The following is a 20883-nucleotide window of genomic DNA, read 5'->3' as shown; positions in this document are numbered from 1 at the left end:
CAAGAAATTAAACGAATTCAAATGAATTATTGAGCACGGGCTAGCGCTAACCGTAACAAGCAAAAGTAACTGATATTATAATTGGCAAGTTCATTGCACGAGTAATATATTTGGTTATATACATACATATATAAATATATACATATACTTATATATATATATATATGTGCGTTCGTTAGTTCGTTCGTGTGTGTGTGCCTAAAGGCCTGTGTATTTGTGCAGTAAGCATGTGTGTGAATAAGAAATTTGCGAACTCGATAAAACATCGTGCAGATTGTTAAGTGGCAGTCCGACCTACGTTCAATTTATATAGATATGTATATATGTACATATATAAATAATATATATACATTGATACAAAAGTACATACATATGTGCACACAATGTATTCGTGTTTCTCCTGCCAAAGCAGCGCATAAGCTCATAGGATGTTCATAGATAATAGTAGGTCGGGCAAGCAACGTCAAGAGGCAGAAACCGAAAACAGAAGCTGAAGCAGAACCGGAGCGAGATGTGAGAAGTGGTTAAAACAAAAAAAAGCTAAAACAATAGTGAGTCAAGTGTTTTGGTGCTGTTAAATTTCCCGTGTGTGTTTGTTTTGTATACTATTTAGGTTTTTTTTTTTTTTCGTAATCCAAGTGCACTAAAAATTTTAAAATTTTCTTTTATATCTATATATTTATAGAAAAGCAAAAAAATTAAATAAATAAAAACAAAAATTAAGAAAAAATATCCCTAAAGCGCTAGGCAGCATAATTTTTTGTGGCATGTTTCAAGCCAAACACAAAAATCCCGCAGTGTAAAACGAGGCAACAGCAGCAGCATAAGAAGAAGAACCAAAAAAGAAAACTTGTTTGAAACAAGCAAACGCCAAGACGAGAGACAACGACGACGAACAAGACGCTAAAAGGCAATTTAAACTCTGTGCTGAGACGTGCAAAGCAAAGCAGAAACAGAAGCAACAACAGCAGCGGCAAGGCAGCAGCGGCATTTGCAGTCGTCTGCTTTTTCAGCCAAAGCGAAAAAAAAATATATCAAACGTGATTGGCGATTAGCGATAGGCGATAACATAGAAAACAATATAGCAGCATGGACGAAGATGACAATATATCCAATGCTGATATAAGTATCGATGAGGAAGACGACGATGAGCCGGAACAACAGCCTCAGCAGCACCCACAGCAACAACAACAACATCCCCCTCCTCAGCAGGATAACAATAGACGAAGAGCAGGCAATGAGGATCGCATCGATGTAGACGAGCCTGAGACATATCCACAGCAATTTCAGCTGGTTAATGTGGCCAGCGGCAGCAACAGCACAAGCAGCAGCACCACAAGCGCCGATAGCGGCGGAGCAGCGCACACTGGAGCCTCAGATTCTGGTGCAACCGGCAATTCACCGTTCCACGATTGGGATACACAGCAAAGCAGCGCACGCAGCAGTAATAGCAATGCTGGCAGTGGGCTAACAGCGAATGCGGATGAAATGAACGAGGGCGGTGCCGGGAATGCGGGCGCCAAGCCGAGCTTCTTCTTTAGCACATCATCGTTCATATTGCGAAGCCGCAAGGAGGTAGCCGCCTTAATCAATACAGAATGTTGCCGTGGCAGCCCGACACCCGACCTGGATTCCATTATGGATACATTATTTAATCCTGGCACGCCCATCGACAATCCCGATAATATTGAGTGGATACGCTGGCTGATCGCTGGCGGTCGAACGCCCAAGGAATTTGTCAAAATTGGTAAGTACGCAATGAGACAAAGAGAGAGAGAGAGAGAAAAAGAGAAGACTGCGCGCGTTATAACAAAGTTGTCCAAATTATTATAGTTCAATTTATCGATAAATCTCGCTAGCGATATTTGTATCGTTAACACCAGAGCTAAGCCAGCTGATCGGCCAAGTCGTTGCCCCTGAAATTGGCTCCGTGTGAGTGCCTGCTGTTAGTGTGCGCGCGCGTATGTATTTGTGTGTATGTGTGTGTGTAGGGCATGGTATATGGCACGCAAGTAAAAGCAAGGTGCAAGCAGCGTGACAGTGCAACGCCATGGTAACAAGAAACAACAACACTTTCAAATTATATATTACATATAAATGAACATAGAGCCTAATCAAACAGATACATACATATATATACAGTCACAGTAAGAGGTATTTACATTCGTTAACTTCAGCCTATTTAGCACACATTTAATCTGGCAACATTATCTATTTACATTGTGCCAGGCAGAGTGCGTCGCGAACATTGGCAACCCCCAGATGGCCGTCGCTGTCCCACTTGTCACACGCACGCACACGCACACGGCTAGCTGTTGCACCTTATGCCTGTCAGCTGTTGTTCGGCTCGCCTTGCGTAATGCTTCCGCAGCAGCCATCCAAATAAACGCATCTGCGTGTGTGCGAAAAATGCGATTGAGTGGTCACCCTTGTTAAAGAGAGCGATTGTTTTGCTCTCTTTTTGCAAATGTTTTTTTTTTTTTTTGCTTTAATTTAGCAAGAACCTTGATTATATGTATGTATGTGAGTTAGTGTATGTGCAAATAAGAAAATCATTTCAAACAATTGCAAAATTGCAAATGAAAACGCTACATGCTAGTGCCATGGAAACAGAGACAGACACTCGGTAATATCTCTACAAACACATGAAAGGTGGTACACTGGGAAAAGTTTATTGACCGTCATTGTTGTTGATTTGACAATTGTGTTGACACGCCATGTTTCATGCACAGTGCAGGCAGCACATGAGATACTGAGCGAAAGCTATGTATGCTCATAAATATTACACACACAATTTCACATTACAAATGCCGGCTTTCGAACCACAGTGCAATCTGCATACATTTCTTGTTCGCTCGCTCACTCGCTCTTGTTCTACTTTTTCATTATGCTACTCTCTTTTGGGCCTTGCAATTGTTTGTTGACCGACCGTTATTGTTGTTGCCACATGCAAACATACCTACATATATATGTATGTATATGTGTGCAGTATAAATTGCATTTGCTCATTCAATTTGCTAAAAGAAATACAGAAATCATCAAATGGCTATTTAATCGAACTTTGTCACAAAAAAAAAAAAAGACAATGGCATCAAGTGGGAAAGGGGTGGGGCATACGCAGAGTTGCACAGCGACTTGTCGATCGCCATTGCCAGGCCATTTTACAAAAATTGTCAATCAATTTTACAGTTTTGCTGCGTTAGCCGTTGTTTGTGTTGTTACGTTGCCCTTTTACGATTGTTTTCCTTCCGCATTACGTTTGACCTTTTTTTTTTTTTTTGCCTAGCCAAAGACAAGTCACGCAACACATTAAATATGCCAAACAGCAATGAGTGCATCATATTTATTTTTGGAATTTAATTAAATCAATAAAAAGAGCGTATCAACAGCGGCAACAACATCAACAACAGGCGGTTGATCACGCCCAATGTGTGAGCTATGCAAAATATGCTATCGTGACTAGTGCTGGCAGTTATTGGCTAAAACAGGCTAGTTTAAGAGGACGATTTGTGATATGCTGAACTACTATAAATGTTTGGCTCAAATATATTGTAGTTTTCTTATAGCTTGAGTATTGAACAATAACAAATATTGAAAGCCACAGTTAAGTACAAAAGAAAACAACTAGTTTGCTTTCATTTGAATAACGAAAATAGCTAAATCGTTAGCACTGATTATTTTGATAACACGCACTTTAGCTAGCGATAGGTACGAAAGCAAACTATACAAACATCGATAGCGCATATGAAAGCTTCATTTCTATTTGCAAAATAGTTAATGAAATTTTATATGCAATTAAAAAAGCTTTCGAGTAGACTATCGCATGGAATATCGCACTATTGCAAGTCGATAATAATGAGCGCTTTTGAAGCGTTAACTTCAAATGAACAAATATCGCTAAATTGTAGAAAATGAAAACCTTTATTCGAAAAATGAGTCGTTGTTTTAAAGTAACTAAGTCGCCTTTATCATTTCAATTAGGGCACTTAATGTCAGTGTCGAAGTGTAATACTTCAATCGAGCAACATCGCTCGAATTGCTAGCATCGTTCACTTCTAAACAAAAATATAGTTACTTTTTTAAAATTCACTATTCATTACGTGCATAAACTAATTAAAGATGTCTTCTCCAGTTCGCAGCTATGATAATCATGCCAAATGCGGCCTGGTTTGGGTTCCCCATGTGGTGGCATATCGCTGTCGCACCTGCGGCATCTCGCCCTGCATGTCCATATGTCGGGATTGCTTCAAGAAGGGCAATCATAACAACCATGACTTCAACATGTTCTTGTCGCAGGCAGGCGGCGCCTGCGATTGCGGCGATACATCGGTGATGAAGGCTGAGGGATTCTGCAGTGATCATGGCATCAATAACCGTGTCAACCGGGAGCCGGTGCCCAATAATCTATTGGCCGTGGCGGAGGCGATCATGCCAAAGCTGTTGTTTCGTCTGCTACAGCATTTTCGGGAGCACAGCGATGCCACGTTGCAGGCGCACTCCATCACCTCGTATTCGTGCGAGGCCTTCGCCAATATGCTAATCGATTTGAACAACATGGGCGAGATAATGCGCAAAGTGATGACCCGCACGCTAATCAATCCCGATGTCTATTCATATTTTATGGAAACGCCTTGCCAGGATACTCGCAACGGACGCTTTCTGAAGGCCAATCGTGAGAAATATGAGGATGCGGTCAATCGCTTTCCCAACCCTGAACCACCCGATGAGTATCGCGATTTACCAGCTTTGGGCAAGAAGCTGGTGCATACAACACTACTCGAGGAATTCATATTTTGGACATTTAAGTTTGAATTCCCGCAAACGTTGGTCTGCTTTCTGCTCAACATGTTGCCCGATCAGGATTACAAGGTGAGCACATTCCTCCGTCCTGTTTGCAATTTTCAAATAACAATTTGTATAATTTTAGGAACATCTGACGCGTACATTTGTGATGCACTACAGTCGCATTCCATCGGTGCTTGAAATGTCCAGGGATCCGGATACGCTTAGCAACCGGGTTGTCCATATGAGCGTGCAGCTCTTCTCCAATGAGAGTCTGGCCCTTAAAATGGTCAACGAGCTGTCGCTGTTGCATGTGATGATAATCAGTTTAAAACTGATGATGTCCAAGATACTCATACAAAATACGCTGCACGGTAATGCAATCAATGAATCAATCACAGTCAATCAAATTACTCATGCTGTATTTGTTTTTTCCCATGTTTTTTTTTTTTTGCAGATCCCGCAAAGAATTTTCACTTTGTGATCGATTGTACGCGTCAGGTGATGAAGGATCATTGCTATTGGCCACTCGTATCGGACTTTAACAATGTCCTCTCGCACGAATCTGTCGCATTGGTCTTTCTGCGCGACGATAATCTCATTGATATGTGGTTTCAGTTCCTGCAAATGTTGCAGGGCATGAATGTGAATGTCAGAGAAACGGCATCGCATGTGGAATTCGAGCCGAATAGCTATTATGCAGCATTCTCGTGTGAGCTGGAGGCCAGTGCCTATCCCATGTGGTCCATCATATCTCATCTACAGGATGGCACGCATGCCCACCTGGCCAAAAAGATCATCAACTACTGTGTGACAACGCTGCACGAATGGCTAGATTCGATCTACTTCAGGGAGCCCAAATTGTCGCTGGTACAATCCCATTACAATGATTTATCTAAATTACCTAATAATAATTAATACTAATTATTTTGATATATTTGTAGGAGGAAATGATGCAGGCCTCGTTTCATTTTCCGCTGCATCGATATCTAGCCGCCTTTGTCTGTCAAGCCGTCACCAAAATGGGCATCAGCCTCAGCGATGTGCTGCCCTCACGTCCTGACATTTTGCCCTTGCTAATGATACATCCATTGCGTGTGCAGGTGAGTTATACTATTCAAATATGTATATATGTATGTGTGTCTATATAGCTTATAAGCAGCAACTGCTTTGAACTTCGATCTTCCAAATATTTCTCAAATACAAGTTAGGAAAAGATATGCTACATCATATACATATATCGTTGTCTTTTTTCTATATATTATGTGGAAACCTCCACTACTTCAGTATGTCCTTGACGAATGTAAATTTATATATCCGATAATTGATAGCTTCTGTATCCACTCTTAACCTTTCTATTTCTATGCTAGTCCAATATGCCTTCAATTGAGCGACAAAGTTGTATCATTGCTATCTATCCAATCGAATAGCTTCTATATCCGTTTTTATACCCTGAACCCATTGACAATGGGAAATCATTAACTTTTCTATTGCTATATTGCTCGTTAGTTAATTATTTTCATTGCTATCGAAAGCTAACGATATTACAATTTCCACTATATAAATACAAAAACGGTTGAATTGTTTGTTTTCCTATTTTGTTTTTTTGTTTTGAATTTTTTGTTTTGTTTTATTATTATTAGTTACATACGCCTATGTTTTGTATGCCAATAGATAACGTGTATTCTGTTTATAACTAAAAATTTCAATTTCAAATTTGTTTCTTTTTGTGTTTCATATTGTCAGTAGACAGCGATAAGCAGTAATTAGATGTACAGCTACATATATATGTGCATGTTATATATATATATATATATATATATATATATACATATATATGTATGCATAAAAAGCTATAATTATATTATATGAGAGACGTGTGTTGTTGTTCTATAATATCATCGAACAATCAGTATCTAGTTAATGTTTTTTGGCACCTGCACATGCGGCGTAAAGTCGTAGGTGATAATTTTGGGTGCCAGAAAGCCACCATAGCCGGGACGTCCCTTATAGTAGAGGCCGATGCCGGCTAATGGCACCGGCGGCTGTGACACAACATCCTGTATATCCAAAAATGGCACAGTGCTCTGCGCCGCATCCTTGTCCATGCCCGAATTGACAAATTCAATGTATTGATTGTGCTTGGACATTGGTATCGAGGTGACCACCGATCTCGTGGGCACGTCAGCATTGTAGATGTTTATCTTTTGTCTGTCATGGTGGGAGAAAGTTGTGTTAATTGTTGACAACTGATTTGGATATTTGTGTAATGCCTGACTCACCTGCGTTCACCGCTAACATCGGTATTGTCGTTAGATTGCCAAACGCTATTCACTTCCGGCTGTATTAGTTCACCCTTCTTGAAATCGAATTCAGTGAGCCGCGCCTCCAGATTCAAATGGGCGCCAAGAACACGAAAACGCAGTCCGGTGACCACAAAGCTATTGTCATCTGCTTTCATGATGTCATCCAGATCAATGGAACGGCTCTCGTAGCTCAGCGTGTGATAGTCAATGCCCTTGGCAACATTTCGATCATAGATTTTGTAGTCATCGACGGGCTTCCAGGACAAGGTTGACTCATTGACGGCGCCACGTGGCAGCAGTTGACCCTCCTGAATCTGCAGATGGAATACACGATTCCGTTTCACAAAACGCAGGCCGGTAACAACGCTGTGGGCAGCAAACAAATGAATTTGTTAAATACATATACATTCAAGATTTATATGTGAATTCCTTCACTCACTTGTTATTCTTGACATCCGCCACGGATTCGCGCAGATTAAAGAAACGATCGGACTTCAAGCCCTGCTCGTCGCACAGACAGAAACAGTAGCTGCAATGCCAGAAGAGATAACGCCACCAGCTGTCCACCTTGGTGGTGCCTCGCACACACCTCTGACGCTTTCCGAGCACACGTCCATTCTCGTACTCGATATACTCGTAGCGGCGTGTGCTATTCGATGCCGCCGGGCACACCCACATATCGGAGTCAACGAACTGGCAGTTGTAGAGGCGACCCGTGCACTTGGGCTGTCGCGCGCAAAAATATTCCTTGAAGCAGCCCTCGCTTCGCGTCGACTGATAGAAGGAGCATGTCTCGCGGCATGTCTCATCCGCATTCAGATCCACCTCGTTCTCAATGTATCCCTGCAGCAGGCGTGTCACCTCATCGTATGTTTTGCCTAGTACAAAACGATCGGGATCACAGCGCCAGACAATACGATCGGAACGGCGCATCACCTCTTTAAGTAGCTTTAGTGTTCGCTCTGTGCGCTTCTCATAGTCGCGACGCATTAGTTCCGCCTCCTGTGAGAAATTGCCACGCCCATAGACGCGCAGCATCATCCATGAGAATTCCATCATTGTGTAGCCCTTCAGTTCGGTCAGTGCGATGTCTGTGTATAGTGAATACACAAATTGTTGGGCCGATTGCTTGGTGTGGCACATTTCATCGGTGGATGCCTGAAAATTGCAAATGTCATCAAAATAAATAATATTTGCGGTATTCAGTTACGTGCACTCAATAATTGTTGCAATATCGATAGCACAGCTGAATTGTTACAAATTCCAATTATTTAGGGGGAGAAAAAAAAAAAAAAAAAAAACATTTGCTCAATTCTCTCCCTTTCTCGCTCATTTTCGCTTTAAAGTCGTGTTTACGTTATCGATAGCACATCTCAATTACAGTTATGACCTGCCATACGTTCCAATTAAAAAGCTGCAAAAGCTTTGCTCTCTCCTACTCTCCGTCTCCTTCCCTCGCACTCACGCTCGCATTTTATTTTATTTACATTCTATGAAAAAAAAACAAAACAAAAACATTGCCATCATTCCGTTTCCGCTGCTGTGGCTCTGCCGCTGCTATTGCGTTTGCAGGGTGCAAACCAACCTAGGACAGCGGGGCTGCCTGACTGATAAGCGTATGAAAACAGTTGTGAATGTGAGAGAGACGGATATATTAAGTAATTTGGTGTATTTGATTTGTGTGAATCTGAATGTGGGTGTGTGTCTGTGTGCGGGTTGCTTTCATTCTAGCAAATGTATTTACGAACTAACTAACCACCATGGCCCTGTAGTATAAGGCTTGTTTGACCATATATTCCTCGATTGTTTGAAATATTTGCGACATCGAAAAATGTTTGTCGTTGCGCAACACCGTCTCGGTTAAATCCAATACAGCGCGCTCCTCCAGTCTATCGCTTGAGACAGGTTTCATTAGAGTGTTCTGATAAGAATTAAGAATTGTTTTAAGATTATATAGAAATGCGTGTTTGAAGAGGAATGGACCATGGTATTTCATTATGGTACCTTATAGAAGTCAAAGATCCGATTCAGTTCAACTAATTTCAACTCCAGTTGATTCCATTCGTAATGATGCATAATTTGATATTTATCACTCGCAAATTGACGGTCCATTTGAGGCCTATTAATAAAGCTGCGATGCGAATCGTACACCTTGCGCAATTGAGTCTCCTTGTTGTTTTGGCTATTTGCTGTTTTGTTCAAATAAATCCAGAGCGCACGCTCCAAACTGAGATATTCCATGCGCAGGGCATCCACCTCAGTCATTGGAGTCCGATGCACGTTTGTGTATACCGACTGCGCAGCAGCGCCAGCGCCAACAGAAATCAGCGTCAGCATGAACAGCAGCAATAGCATTATCGTTGACATTGTGTTATTTCTCTTATCCATCACTGCTCTTTTACGCAGCACAAAAATTGATGTGATTGACGGATTTCCAAGAATCGATAGATTCTCTGAATCGACTTCTTTCTTCCTTTCGCTGTTCTTACTGGTTTTATCACTTGTCTCCGCGTGCCAAAAATTACCAGCAAGCAGTAAATCGGCGTTGCCAGCCTTTTCGAACAAAGGCAGCCACTTAGTTTTCAATGTGCATATGTATGTATGTATGCATGCATAAATATTGTCCGTTATATGCCACCTTGCAGTCAGAATTAGTTTTCATACACTACACATATGTGTAGTGTAATTTGTTAAATGCTTAATTTCAATTAAGTTTTGTTTTCCATTTGATTTGATTTTGCTATTTATTTTAATTTTTTGCTAAACACTTTTCAGCTTCGTGTCGCTGCTGTTGCTGGTTGTTTTGCTACTGTTTGCTGCTTTCAGCCGCTCTGCTGACTTTTGTGAAACGCTTGCTGTATATGTTTATAAATATGTGTACACGGGTGTGTGTGTGTGTGCACACATGCATGAGTGTGTATCGCTCGGCACATTCAGAATCAGAATTTACTCCCGCTCACTGTATGCGCTCGTCGCTCGCTTGAGTCGCTTTCGAGTACTTTTTTATACAATTTTTTTTGTTTAGCTTTCGTATTGTATGGTTCTTACTGTTTTTCTATACAACTAGCGCTCGTCGACATCGACGACGCTGAGAGTTCGTTAAAAAAAAAAAATGAAACAAAAAGTCTCGGAGCTTTGCGACTAGACATGGAGCGCTTTAAGCATCCCACACACACACAATTGCACTTTTCGCACACTGGTTTAAGTGAGTGAATGCGAGAGCGCACTCTATTGGACGTTCAGCTAAATCTGACAGTATTTACGGCACCAAAAGGGCGGAGTCGGGCAACAATGCACGATCAGCTGTTTGCACCTGCTCAATCTTCAATTAATATCGATAGTCGTGACGTCACATTTACATATATACTTATATACCACTAACAGCTGTGTAGTCAACAATTTACTCGTCTTCCACTCTTTCTTCAGCTTCAGTGCACTGTTCTCTCGCGTACACGCGCATTCTCTCTTTGTATCTCGCTCTCTCGTGAGCCACCACCATGATATGCATTAAGAAACAAAAAAAAAAACAACAAAGAAATGTTAAAGCGCTGCTGGGGGCAACGCAGCTGCATTGTCTTATTCTCAAACAAGTCGCGTTTGCGTTTTCTTAGTGGTTGTTTGTTTGTACGCATTGTTTACATTAGTCGAGACCTTTGACCTCAGCATACGTAGCTAAATAGACGTTTACATCCATACACATGAACCTGTAGTGTGTGAATGTTTTTGTGTGTCTCTGTATAAATGTTAGCTTTTGCAAATTCGACGTTTTTTTTTCGCACCACCTTCAGCATTGATTAAATAAATGAAATTTGCTGCTAATTCGTATGCGTGCGTTTGTATTTGAGTATGTCGCCCTGTGTGTGTGTGTGTGCGTGAGTGGAGTGTGGCTCATCTTTTGGCATTGCTTTGTGTGTCTGTCCGTCCTCCCATTAAATGCCGTTGTTTCTGCTTGTGGATGAGTAATACATATTATGAATATTGAGTCGCGGCTGACGCGTTTCAAGTTATGGACTTTCTTTTGGGGTTGCCCAATTGGCAGAATAAAGAAGAATAAATAAACACAAAGGCAAAAGGCGAGAAACGCTTAGCAGGCATGGACCGGAAAGTCGGGTTCAATTGGATCCATTTCTGGGAACGTTTTAACGCCAACAACAGCAGCTAACTAACTAAACTAACCCAGCTCAATGCGATGAATCATTCATTCATCCATTCATCTCATGTAGGAAGTCAAATTCACATGCACAAGTGATATTTTTGAATTGGAATTTGCATCGTTTAGGTTACCTCATAGCTGGCCGCCAGTTGGGTTAGCAAATTGCCCGATGATGAATTTAGCTTCTCATCGTTTCCATTGCCCAGCAGCGTCAAGTGCAATCGATCCATTAGATGATGCACCGAATGGGCATTGGGCGAAACGGTCCATTCAGCGAATGTGATCAGTGTGCTCATCTCTAGCTTATCCTTGTGGGTCTCGTAGTTCTGCATTTGCTGGTAGCGCGACGAGATGCGATTCATCGTATCCGATATTTCATTCATTTTTGCCATTAACGGTACATTCCGACTAATGAAGTTGTTAACGGACTCAATGGCCAGCGCCACATACTGCGAGTGCTGTAATGCAATAAGTTTGTGATATTCATTATTTCTAGATTAGCATGTATTGAAAGTTAAGAGTTTTGTTCGGCCTTAGCTCACCTGTGCCTCCGTCTCGTCAATCTGTCGGCTGACCTCCTTCAGGCGCTGCAGTACTTTCCGCTGTTTTTCGCGCATCAGCGGAAATTCAATATTGGCCGCCAATGGCGACGATTGTACAATGTCCCACGCCTTCAGCACGCCGGTGGTCACCTCCTTAACAATGTGTATAATATCCAATACATCCTCAATGACCGCCTCTGTTGGTGTTGGCTGGCCACCCAGTAGCAGAAGCAAACTCAACCACAACGAAAAAGTTGCCCATTTTGCTTGAAACTGCCGCAGCTGCATAATTTGGGTTTATTTGTTGACTCGTTCAAGTTTAGATTACAATTTTTTTTTGCGATCAAAGCTGAGATACTGACACAAGAACGAACAAATAAACACGAACACAACAATAACAGCAGCAGCGACAGCGAGAGCAATAGCAACAATCACAGTCTAACGACTACGGCTCACGCAACTGCGTCAGTTGAAAGGCGAAACACGAATGGCGGCAACTGCCGTCGCTTCTATCTGTGGTTGTCTGTGTTATGGCTGCTCTCGCCGTTAGCTTAGTTTGTATTGCTTGACTTCTTTTGCGTTCAAGACATTTTCTCTTTGTTGAATTTTTACAGTTGCATGCGGAACAGCATAGGTCAGCACATAAGTGCGAGTGAGCAAACAATAACATACAAACAACAACAAACATGCGTATCAGCCGTTACAGCGCTGCCACACTGTTTAAATATGTTATTTTGAAAAATTGGTTCAAACGTTGTCGCTGTAGCGTATCGATAACAAGTTACAAAATATCGTTATGCTATTTAAATTTGAAACTTTTCAGCTGTTATGTTATCGACTTGAGTCGTTATGATTCGATGACCGTCACGACATACAACACTTTGTTTGTTTTGCTTATCGCACGTTTATTGATATGTATAAGTGGGTTTTTCCCCGTGTATTCAGAACGTTTCAAAGGTCAATATATGAAAGATTAAAATAAATTTAATTAAATTAAAATAATTTTAATTGCAATTAAAATTTCATATTCTCTATTTTTGTTTATTTTCTCTTCTTTTAGAGCTTTTTCTACGAAATTCTTGCCGGGAAATGGGTGCGCAACGGTCTGCAAATCAAGGGCCAAGCAATGACCTACATACAAGCGAACTTTTGCAATTCCATGGCCGACATGGATCTATTCTTTCTGCAAATTTGCGCCACAAATCTGTCGCAATACTTCTTTCTGCAGAATACAATTGAATTGTTCGATGTGGGTCAATGGCTGGAAACGGCGCCGCTGAAGCAACCACAAAAACCTGAACAATCATCGATGCTTGAGGGTTTTCTCACATTCCTGGCCACCCTGGTGACGAGTCGCACGAATTTGGGCAACGATGAGGCGACCCAATGCATCATTGAGATTAGCGCTCTGTTGGCAACTGAAAATAAGACGCATTCACAGTTGCTTGAACTGATGCCCGAGCGTTCGGGCAATGTGCACACAAAGAACTTTGAGACGTTCCTCAAGAAGCTATCCGTGTATAAGGCACCATCGAGCGGGTCGGAGAATCTGGAACAGGGTCTCTTCACGCCCATCGATGAGGTGTGGGAGGAGTATTATGATCCATTGCATGTGCTGCTGCGCGCTGTCCATCGGCGTGACTTTCAATCGTCGCTGGATCGTTTCACCAACTATGTGAAGTCGAAGGATAAGATGCCAGCCAGTGGAAATCTGTGGCCACCATTTCGTTTGCCATTGCCGGTGGGCAGCGCATTCACCGATCCCTGCAGAATTCTCAACTCTCGCCTCTTCCATTCGACCATACTGTCGATCTTCTTCCGGGCCGTGCATACGCGAGATGTGTCCGAGCATCTGCTCGCCTTGGCTGTCTTTCTGCTCGAGATCGCCGTGGAGACGAGCAGCGATATAAATGCAGCCGGAGCAGGTGGCTCGTCGAACTCATCTGGCGGACCTGTCGCCTCACCCGTCGCCATGGTCGAGTGTGAGCCGCAGCATAAATCTGGCTACTACTACGGCGGCAGCCGACGTGAGCCGCCCAAGCTCTTCCATTGCTATCCCACGGACAATCTCAGCTGCAATCTGCGGCATGTGGTGACAAAGGTTTCGCTCAAGTCGCGCGATCCACAAGTGACCACGTCCAGCTATCGCTCCAATCCGTTCTTCTCAGATCTGGACTTTGATGTCGATACGGGCGGTATGCGTATGATTGGCGACAGCTACGGCCTGGACGATCTCGACGAGACGTCGGGCGCAATGAGCGTGGCCCGTACGCAGCAGCAGCGCACCAATAATGCACTCACACGCATGCGCATGGAGTTGGCACTGGTGCCCGATCTGTCGGTGGTCGCCGAGACGGGCGTCGTATTGCTCCAGCCGGATAGTTCTGATAGCGATGGCCATGATACGGCCATGGATATGAGTCCGGCAGGGGCTGAGTTTCATCATTTCCCATTGCAACAGATAACGCTGCCCGAGAGCGGCATGGAAGTGGCCATAAGACGTGATCTCCTGCTTGCCGAGACGTCGACGGCAGCGGCAGCAACGAACGACGATCGTGATAGGGATAGAGACAGGGAGCGTGACCGGGATAGGGACAGGGACAGGGACAGGGAGCGCGATCATCCGCGCCACACTGGCTCCACAAACACAACCAATGAAATGTTCTCGCCCACAACGCCGACGGGCGGCGGCATGCTGTTGCCGTTCCAGCGGGTGCGTCTGCCAGTGGCTGTGCCCAGCAGCAACATGGATGTGGTGCCATCGAATGCGTTGAGCAGCGGCGCTGTTGTCGGTGCCGGGGGTCGCATGACCTACGATCCAAGTGGCGGACGCAAACGCACCGTCGACATTGCCATCGGTGGACCCGCCAACAAGGATGAGCTGCACATGGATGAGAGCATATTATCGCTGCTCCTCAAGCTGCACTCGCAGCTGAGCGGAAATTTGGACAGTTTCTCGCTCAGCGATGACGGTGGCAGCGGCAGCGGCAGCGGCAGCAGCTCCGCGGCCTCATCCTTGCCCATGGATGTGGACTGCAATGAGGCGAGCACCTCGACGAGCACTGCGCTGGCCGAGCGGGGGCATAATTTTAGCAGTAACTATAAGAACATTCAAGTGTCGAATTCACGGATCGGCGACGGACCCTTCTTCATTGGGAATCTGCTGCGCAAGATCGCGACAAGGGACGAGCTGTGTGCGCAGAGCATCGATGATATACGGGCCCGTTTGTGGCCCAATCAGCGCGAGAAGCAGGCGGAGGCGCGGGCACGCGAGACCAAGGAGAAGGAGGAGCGCCGCAAGAAGGCACGCGAACGCCAACAGAAGATGATGCAGGACTTTGCCAACAAGCAGAAACAGTTTATGCAATCGGCCGCAGCGGCGGCCAACAATATGGACTTTGGGGCTGAGGATGAGGATGATGAGGCCATGTACGAGGAGCAGCCCAGGGAAAAGGAATACGATTGCATCATTTGCAATTGCACCACGCCCAGCACTGAAACGAATCCCATTGGCCTTGTCGTCCTGGTCGAGTCGAGCGGCATCGTTGGCCATCGCCGTCGCATCGCCGAACGTCTGCCCCTGCCCCTGAACGATGCGGACAAGGAGCGTCTGGCCCTGACCACACGATTGGCCACCGAATTCGCCCGGCGCACCGAGTTGCTTAGCCTCAAATTTGGCGACGAGTCGTGGTATCTATCCAATAACATGGGCTACGACAATGGCGTCCATGTGCAGTCGTGCGGCCATCATGTGCATCTCAGCTGCCTGGAGGCGTATCTGAAGACGCTCTATACGACGCAACGTCAGCCCGTGCAGGAACGTGGCGAATTCTATTGTCCTGTCTGTCGACAGCTATCCAATTCTGTGCTTCCACTCAGTCCACAGCTGGACAGGCCAACGCACCTCGTCCGCTCCGTTAATCAGCCGTTCGAGCAGCTAGTCGCCGATCTCACGGATCTGATCAAAGAGAACGAAACGATACCGGTAAGGCCAACACCAAAATCTACATTCCTCATTCATAAATGTGTGTGTATTTGTACATGTGTACATCTATAACAGATCACTGTTAAGAGATGAACACCCGTTGATGGTTAACATTGGTAGGTTTGCTAACAGAGATCGAGAGATAGATAGAGAGTGAGAGGTAGAGAAAAAGAAAGATAGGAAAATACAATAGATAGAGCGATGGAGCGAAGAGAGATATAGCGAATAAGATATATAGAGATTAGGGGGTAGAGAGAGGGATAGTGACAGAGATAGATAGAAACAGAGATTGAGAATGCGATAAAAGAGCAAGTCTGGGATATGCACCATATATAAAGCAGACTAGCAAAAAAGAAGATTCGAGTGAAAGACTGCTTCAGATAAGAAAACAGAAAACATGGAAACTATTTTTCACATCGCTGTTAACATCAACTTTTACAAGTGGTAGGCAAATAGATAAATATTCCGTTAAACAAAGAGTGTCGATTGATAATGTTGCCTATCTCTGTTCTATTTTAGAGAAATGAACTAAGATAAAGGGAGTTTCTTTTGCAAAAATATCGCTTAAAGTCTAATGATTCCATTTCTAACATAAGCTCAACAGAATATAGGAATATGAAGCTAGAGGAATATATTTATATATGTAAATATAAAGAATATTTGAATGTCATTTAATGAGGTCGTTCATTTTAACAGCCTTCGAAACTAACAGAGGCCATGGGACATGCCATGGAGGTGATGACCAACATAGCGCAGCGCAAGGTCAAATCCTCGAAGATCACGTTCCGCAAGCTATTCATATTTGTGACATCGATAGCGCGCACCAATCTGGAGGCAGAGATAATACAGCGCGGTGGATCGCTGTGCTCCTCGAATGCGACGCGCTACAAGCCGAAAAGGGATTGCATTGTGCCACTGTTGCATGTGCTGTCGGTGCATGTGCGCGTCCTGGTCGAGTGGCCGCTGTGGAGCAGCTGGGCATCGCTGGCCGGTATGCCGGTGACCGACAGCGAGCCATTGCCCATGCACTGCCTGGAGGTGATTCCCAGCCTGTTGGCCGATCCGATAGCGCTGTTGCTCAAATTCATATTGCTGGCGCCGCTGCATCTCGATCAGGGTAAGTTGAGGCGACATCTCCAGCTCAGGACTGAAGTCACTAAAGATCTTCTCTCTCTCTCTCTCTCGCTAGATTACTTCACCTGCATGGTCAAGGTCATGTACAATCTGCTCTACTATCAGATTGTTGTGCAATTGTGCGTTACGCTCACCGAACTCGAATGCGATCACATTTTGGCCAATTACGGCGACGAAACGGCCCCAGCTGGCTCACCCACCACAGCAGCAGCAGACGCAACGGCAGCTGGAGCGAGCAGCAGCAGCAGCAATCGTCGCAGCAGCAGTGCACGCTTTGGCCCCGCCCAGAGCTGTGCGGAGCTGGGCAGAGCGATGGCCTTGGTGTTGAATCAAACGAATCGCCTGACGCATCTGCGACGCGACAGCCTGCCCAGCACCAGTAGCAGCAGCGGCAGCACAACAACTGCAGCTGGCAACAGTAGTCAATCGGCATCTGAACTCAATCTCAAGTCAATGGAGCTGCAGCTGCAGTCGTTGTGTTTGCCGTTTTTGCGCATCGCCGCGCTGCTGCGTCAGCATTTGTATAGGAATGAGATGCCAGAGATTTCAGCACCTGGTTTGGAGTTTGTGCGTTTGGTTTACTATCTGGAACTGGTCACCGATTCCATGGACTGGGATTGCTTCAATGCATCGAAGGGCTTGTGCTTTATACCCGGCACCGAGCACACGTTGCCGCAGTTCTGGTGCAAGCAGCTAATGGACGTACATCCGCCCTCGGATACGGTGCGCGAGCTAATACTCATGAATCAACACTCGCTGTGGCAGCAGCCGCGTCTGCTCAAGCTGCCACGCGAATACGAGCGTCTCTTTACGGTGAGTAGCTGCAGAGAGAAAGAGAGGGGAGAGGATTAATCGATTAACATGGCATTGAAATTTGCTGATCAGTTAACATAACAGTGAAATGTTAATCTTCAGTTGTTAATCGGCTAACATAACAGTGAAATGTTAAGCGCCTTAATTTGTAATCGGTTAACATAACAGTGAAATGTTAAGCTTCATTTCATTTAACATAGCTCATATTAGACTTTGGCTTACGCTCTCTGGAATATTTTTAAAATTCATATTTACATTGTCTTTACAGTACTACCATGAACGTCCATGCCTCAACTGTTATAAGGTGCCGAAGGAGAGTTCCATCTGTTTGCTATGTGGCACAATTGTCTGCCTCAAGCAGAACTGCTGTGCTGAAAAGGATTGCTATGAAGCCGTGCGGGTATATATCCATAACTTTTCATCTATATATTTAAATATATGCAATTGAGATTAAACCATTTGTCTTTCCTCCTAATTAGCACACAATATCCTGTGGCGGCGGCATTGGCATCTTTCTGGTCGTCACCTCGACGTATATAATTGTCATCCGGGGACGACGTGCCTGCCTCTGGGGCTCACTCTATTTGGATGATTTCGATGAGGAAGATCGTGATCTCAAGTATGTGCTTGCATGCCTAATCCACTAGAGTTTCGCATTTCATTTGTTTTTTTTTTTTTCTTTTTTCAATTTTGTTGCAGACGCGGCAAGCCGCTGTATCTGAGTCAAGATCGATTCGATTTGCTGGAATCACAGTGGCTGTCACATAAATTTGCACACACAAAGCATACGTGGGTGTTCCATCGTGATGTCTTGTGAAACATGGAAGACCTATTGCGCAGCATACAGGAGCTGGTTGGCCAGATCTAAGCAGGAGAGAGACACACACAGCGGGGTAGAGAGCGAGGGAGAGAAATAAAGACATGATGCCAATCCGAAAGCGTGAATCGAGTCCTCGCCTCCACAACCTTCAACTACTTTCTTAGCCAAAGAAACGATGGTCTCTCATCAGCTTCCCATACACCCACACACACTCACTCACTCACTCATACACATGCACCCACACACACACACACACACAGTACTCTGTCCTAAAAGCGAAAAAAAAAATAGCATAAAAACAAATTTCTAGTTGCGCGCCAAAGCCGGCGATGCCTATGATAAATGTGTCTTTGCATATGTATGTATATGTATATGTATAAGTATGTATGTCTGTATGTAAAAATATATATGCATATACGAATGAGAAGCAGCAACGGATGTAGCTCTGAGTCATATTTAATATATATAAACATAAATACTATATAGCTATATATGTATGCATATATAAAAAAAAAATTGTGTATGTTGTATACACTTAACAAAAATAAAATAAATTAAAAAATAAACAAAACAACACAATAAATCAATATATAAATAAAAATAAAAGACACAATACGCTAACTATAAACTCTATTATATTATATCATACTATACTATATATATACATATATATATGTTTGTATATAAATATATACTCGATAAACACAAAACTTTCTGAAATATTTAACTTTATGATTTACATATATTGTTGAAATAATTATGCAACGTCTGTAGCTCTGATCCTACTACTGCGCTCATCATGTAGATGAAGATGCTGATCATAATTATATACATATATATGTATATATGTATGCCTTCATAAGTCTTGATATTTGGTTAGGTTTATTTAAGCTACACACACACACACACACACACACACTGACACACACAGACAACAAACAAAAACTTTGGCCTCATGAGTTTGTGCATGTAAAAAACGAAAATTAAATTCAGATATACATAGTTACAATACATACATGCATATATATATATGTACAATTCTATAGATATTTGCAAGAATATATGCAACACATTTACAGTTATCAAATATTCCACAACAAATGTTAAACGAAAAGCGAATTACGAGAATTGAGCATAGAAAATGATGATGAAGAGCGCTTAAAAAATATTTAAAAAATTTAACACCATATAAAAATTATATATAATAAAATATTCATGATAAAAACTAAATATTAAAAGAATAAAACATAAAATGAATTGTGAAAACTGTTTGTGAATTTGTTATTAAATTGTTTTAAATAATTGCAAGCTAACATTGTTTAATGTACAATTGTATAAACAAAAAAAAAACTAAATGAAAAATGAAAAAAAAAAAACGGTAAACAAAAATCAACTGCAATTTTCTAATTCCAGGGTATACGAAAAGTTTGGGACAGTTAACTGCCAGCAGGCATTAATTGTGCGCGCGTGATTTCCTATTCTAATTTTTTTTTTTTTTAATCTCAAATTTAAGCTAAGTAAAGTTGTCAATTCATTTAGTATATTAATTAGTTCATAATAATATAGCACAAACTAAATCATGAATTATATTTAACAAACGAAATGAGAGAGGAAAAGTATATAAAATATGAAAAACATTCAAATAAAAACTGTTTTTTTTTCACCCTTTAAATTAGTTAATTTAATAATTATTAAAAAAAAAAGTAAACCAATAAATTAAAAAATGTTTTGGTAATTTTTGTTTCTTCATTTTTATTCATTTTCATTTCATTTCTTTTTTTTGACTTTATTTTTAATATTTTCGTTTTTTTTTTTTTTATTATTTTTTTGATATTTTTGCAGTTTTTTTAATTTTTTGATATTTTTGCTTTTTTTTTTTTGATATTTTTACCTTTTTTTTTTTTTTAATTTTACATTTTATAATTTTGATTATTAGAATAATTGTATATGAAAAAAATATGTGGAAGTATGTTTGTAAAGGTAAATATGGGTATATATGCACGCATACACATACATGCACGAATATATTTCAAACTTTTTTTTCGATTTTTTTTTTTTTTTTTTCTTTCAGTTTGTGGATTTTTTTGGTAATTGCAAATTTAAAAAAAATTCAATTTTTCAATAATGTATTATAACTAAGTAGAAATATGTTTGAAATATATATGCATGAATACATTTTTTCATTATTTTTATAGTTTTAAAATTTAGTTTTTTGTTGGTTTTTTTTTTGTTTTTTTTTTTGTTTTTTTTTGTTGTTTTTTTTTTTTTTTTTTGTTTGTTTGTGTAGATTTTACAATATTGATTGTTTGAATAATTGCAAATATATAAATATGTATATAAATAAAAAT

General features: G+C 42.1%; 2 protein-coding genes across 4 annotated transcripts; one reads left to right on the top strand and one right to left on the bottom strand.

Moving 5' to 3' along the window:
• The first annotated feature begins 685 nt into the window (after positions 1-685).
• On the top strand, positions 686-19924 carry Ubr3 (Ubr3 ubiquitin ligase). The gene is made up of 11 exons (XM_018107455.3): positions 686-1747; positions 4133-4869; positions 4928-5156; positions 5240-5652; positions 5727-5885; positions 12844-15768; positions 16465-16885; positions 16958-17715; positions 17984-18115; positions 18195-18334; positions 18415-19924. Exons 1-11 carry the CDS (start codon positions 1090-1092, stop codon positions 18530-18532), a joined length of 6690 nt encoding a protein of 2229 aa, XP_017962944.2. The 5' UTR covers positions 686-1089; the 3' UTR covers positions 18533-19924.
• On the bottom strand, positions 6441-12346 carry orion (chemokine-like protein orion). Of its 3 annotated transcripts, none has more exons than XM_018108467.3 (5): positions 11784-12346; positions 11373-11699; positions 7528-8246; positions 7065-7454; positions 6441-6993 (listed from the first exon to the last, which is right to left on the bottom strand). In XM_018108467.3, the coding sequence occupies exons 1-5, from the start codon at positions 12069-12071 to the stop codon at positions 6699-6701; spliced, it is 2019 nt and encodes a 672-aa protein (XP_017963956.1). In that variant the 5' UTR covers positions 12072-12346; the 3' UTR covers positions 6441-6698. The 3 variants fall into 3 exon arrangements, with proteins under 3 accessions (XP_017963956.1, XP_017963957.1, XP_089120695.1); XM_018108468.3 differs by lacking the exons at positions 11373-11699; positions 11784-12346 and adding exons at positions 8845-9009; positions 9093-10170; XM_089264569.1 differs by lacking the exons at positions 11373-11699; positions 11784-12346 and adding an exon at positions 8845-9041.
• Positions 19925-20883: the final 959 nt, after the last annotated feature.

This window comes from Drosophila navojoa, chromosome X (assembly GCF_054131105.1).
Source record: "Drosophila navojoa isolate 15081-1374.11 chromosome X, UAZ_NAV_1.0, whole genome shotgun sequence".
In the NCBI taxonomy this organism is placed as follows: domain Eukaryota; kingdom Metazoa; phylum Arthropoda; class Insecta; order Diptera; family Drosophilidae; genus Drosophila; species Drosophila navojoa.
Note: the sequence above shows the minus strand (reverse complement) of the source record. Positions and strands in the feature narration are given on the sequence as shown.

What these genes read in the sequence shown, in the direction of transcription:
- Ubr3 (XM_018107455.3), top strand. Translation starts at nt 1,090, where the DNA reads ATGGACGAAGATGACAATATATCCAATGCTGATATAAGTATCGATGAG. An exon ending in TACATCCATTGCGTGTGCAG is followed by an intron (nt 5,886 to 12,843) that starts GTGAGTTATACT and finishes CTCTTCTTTTAG; the next exon opens with AGCTTTTTCTACGAAATTCT. An exon ending in GCCGCTGCATCTCGATCAGG is followed by an intron (nt 16,886 to 16,957) that starts GTAAGTTGAGGC and finishes CTCTCTCGCTAG; the next exon opens with ATTACTTCACCTGCATGGTC.
- orion (XM_018108467.3), bottom strand. Translation starts at nt 12,071, where the DNA reads ATGCAGCTGCGGCAGTTTCAAGCAAAATGGGCAACTTTTTCGTTGTGG. An exon ending in AACTGGCGGCCAGCTATGAG is followed by an intron (nt 8,247 to 11,372) that starts GTAACCTAAACG and finishes TGCAATTTTCAG; the next exon opens with GCATCCACCGATGAAATGTG. An exon ending in GATGTTAGCGGTGAACGCAG is followed by an intron (nt 6,994 to 7,064) that starts GTGAGTCAGGCA and finishes CCACCATGACAG; the next exon opens with ACAAAAGATAAACATCTACA.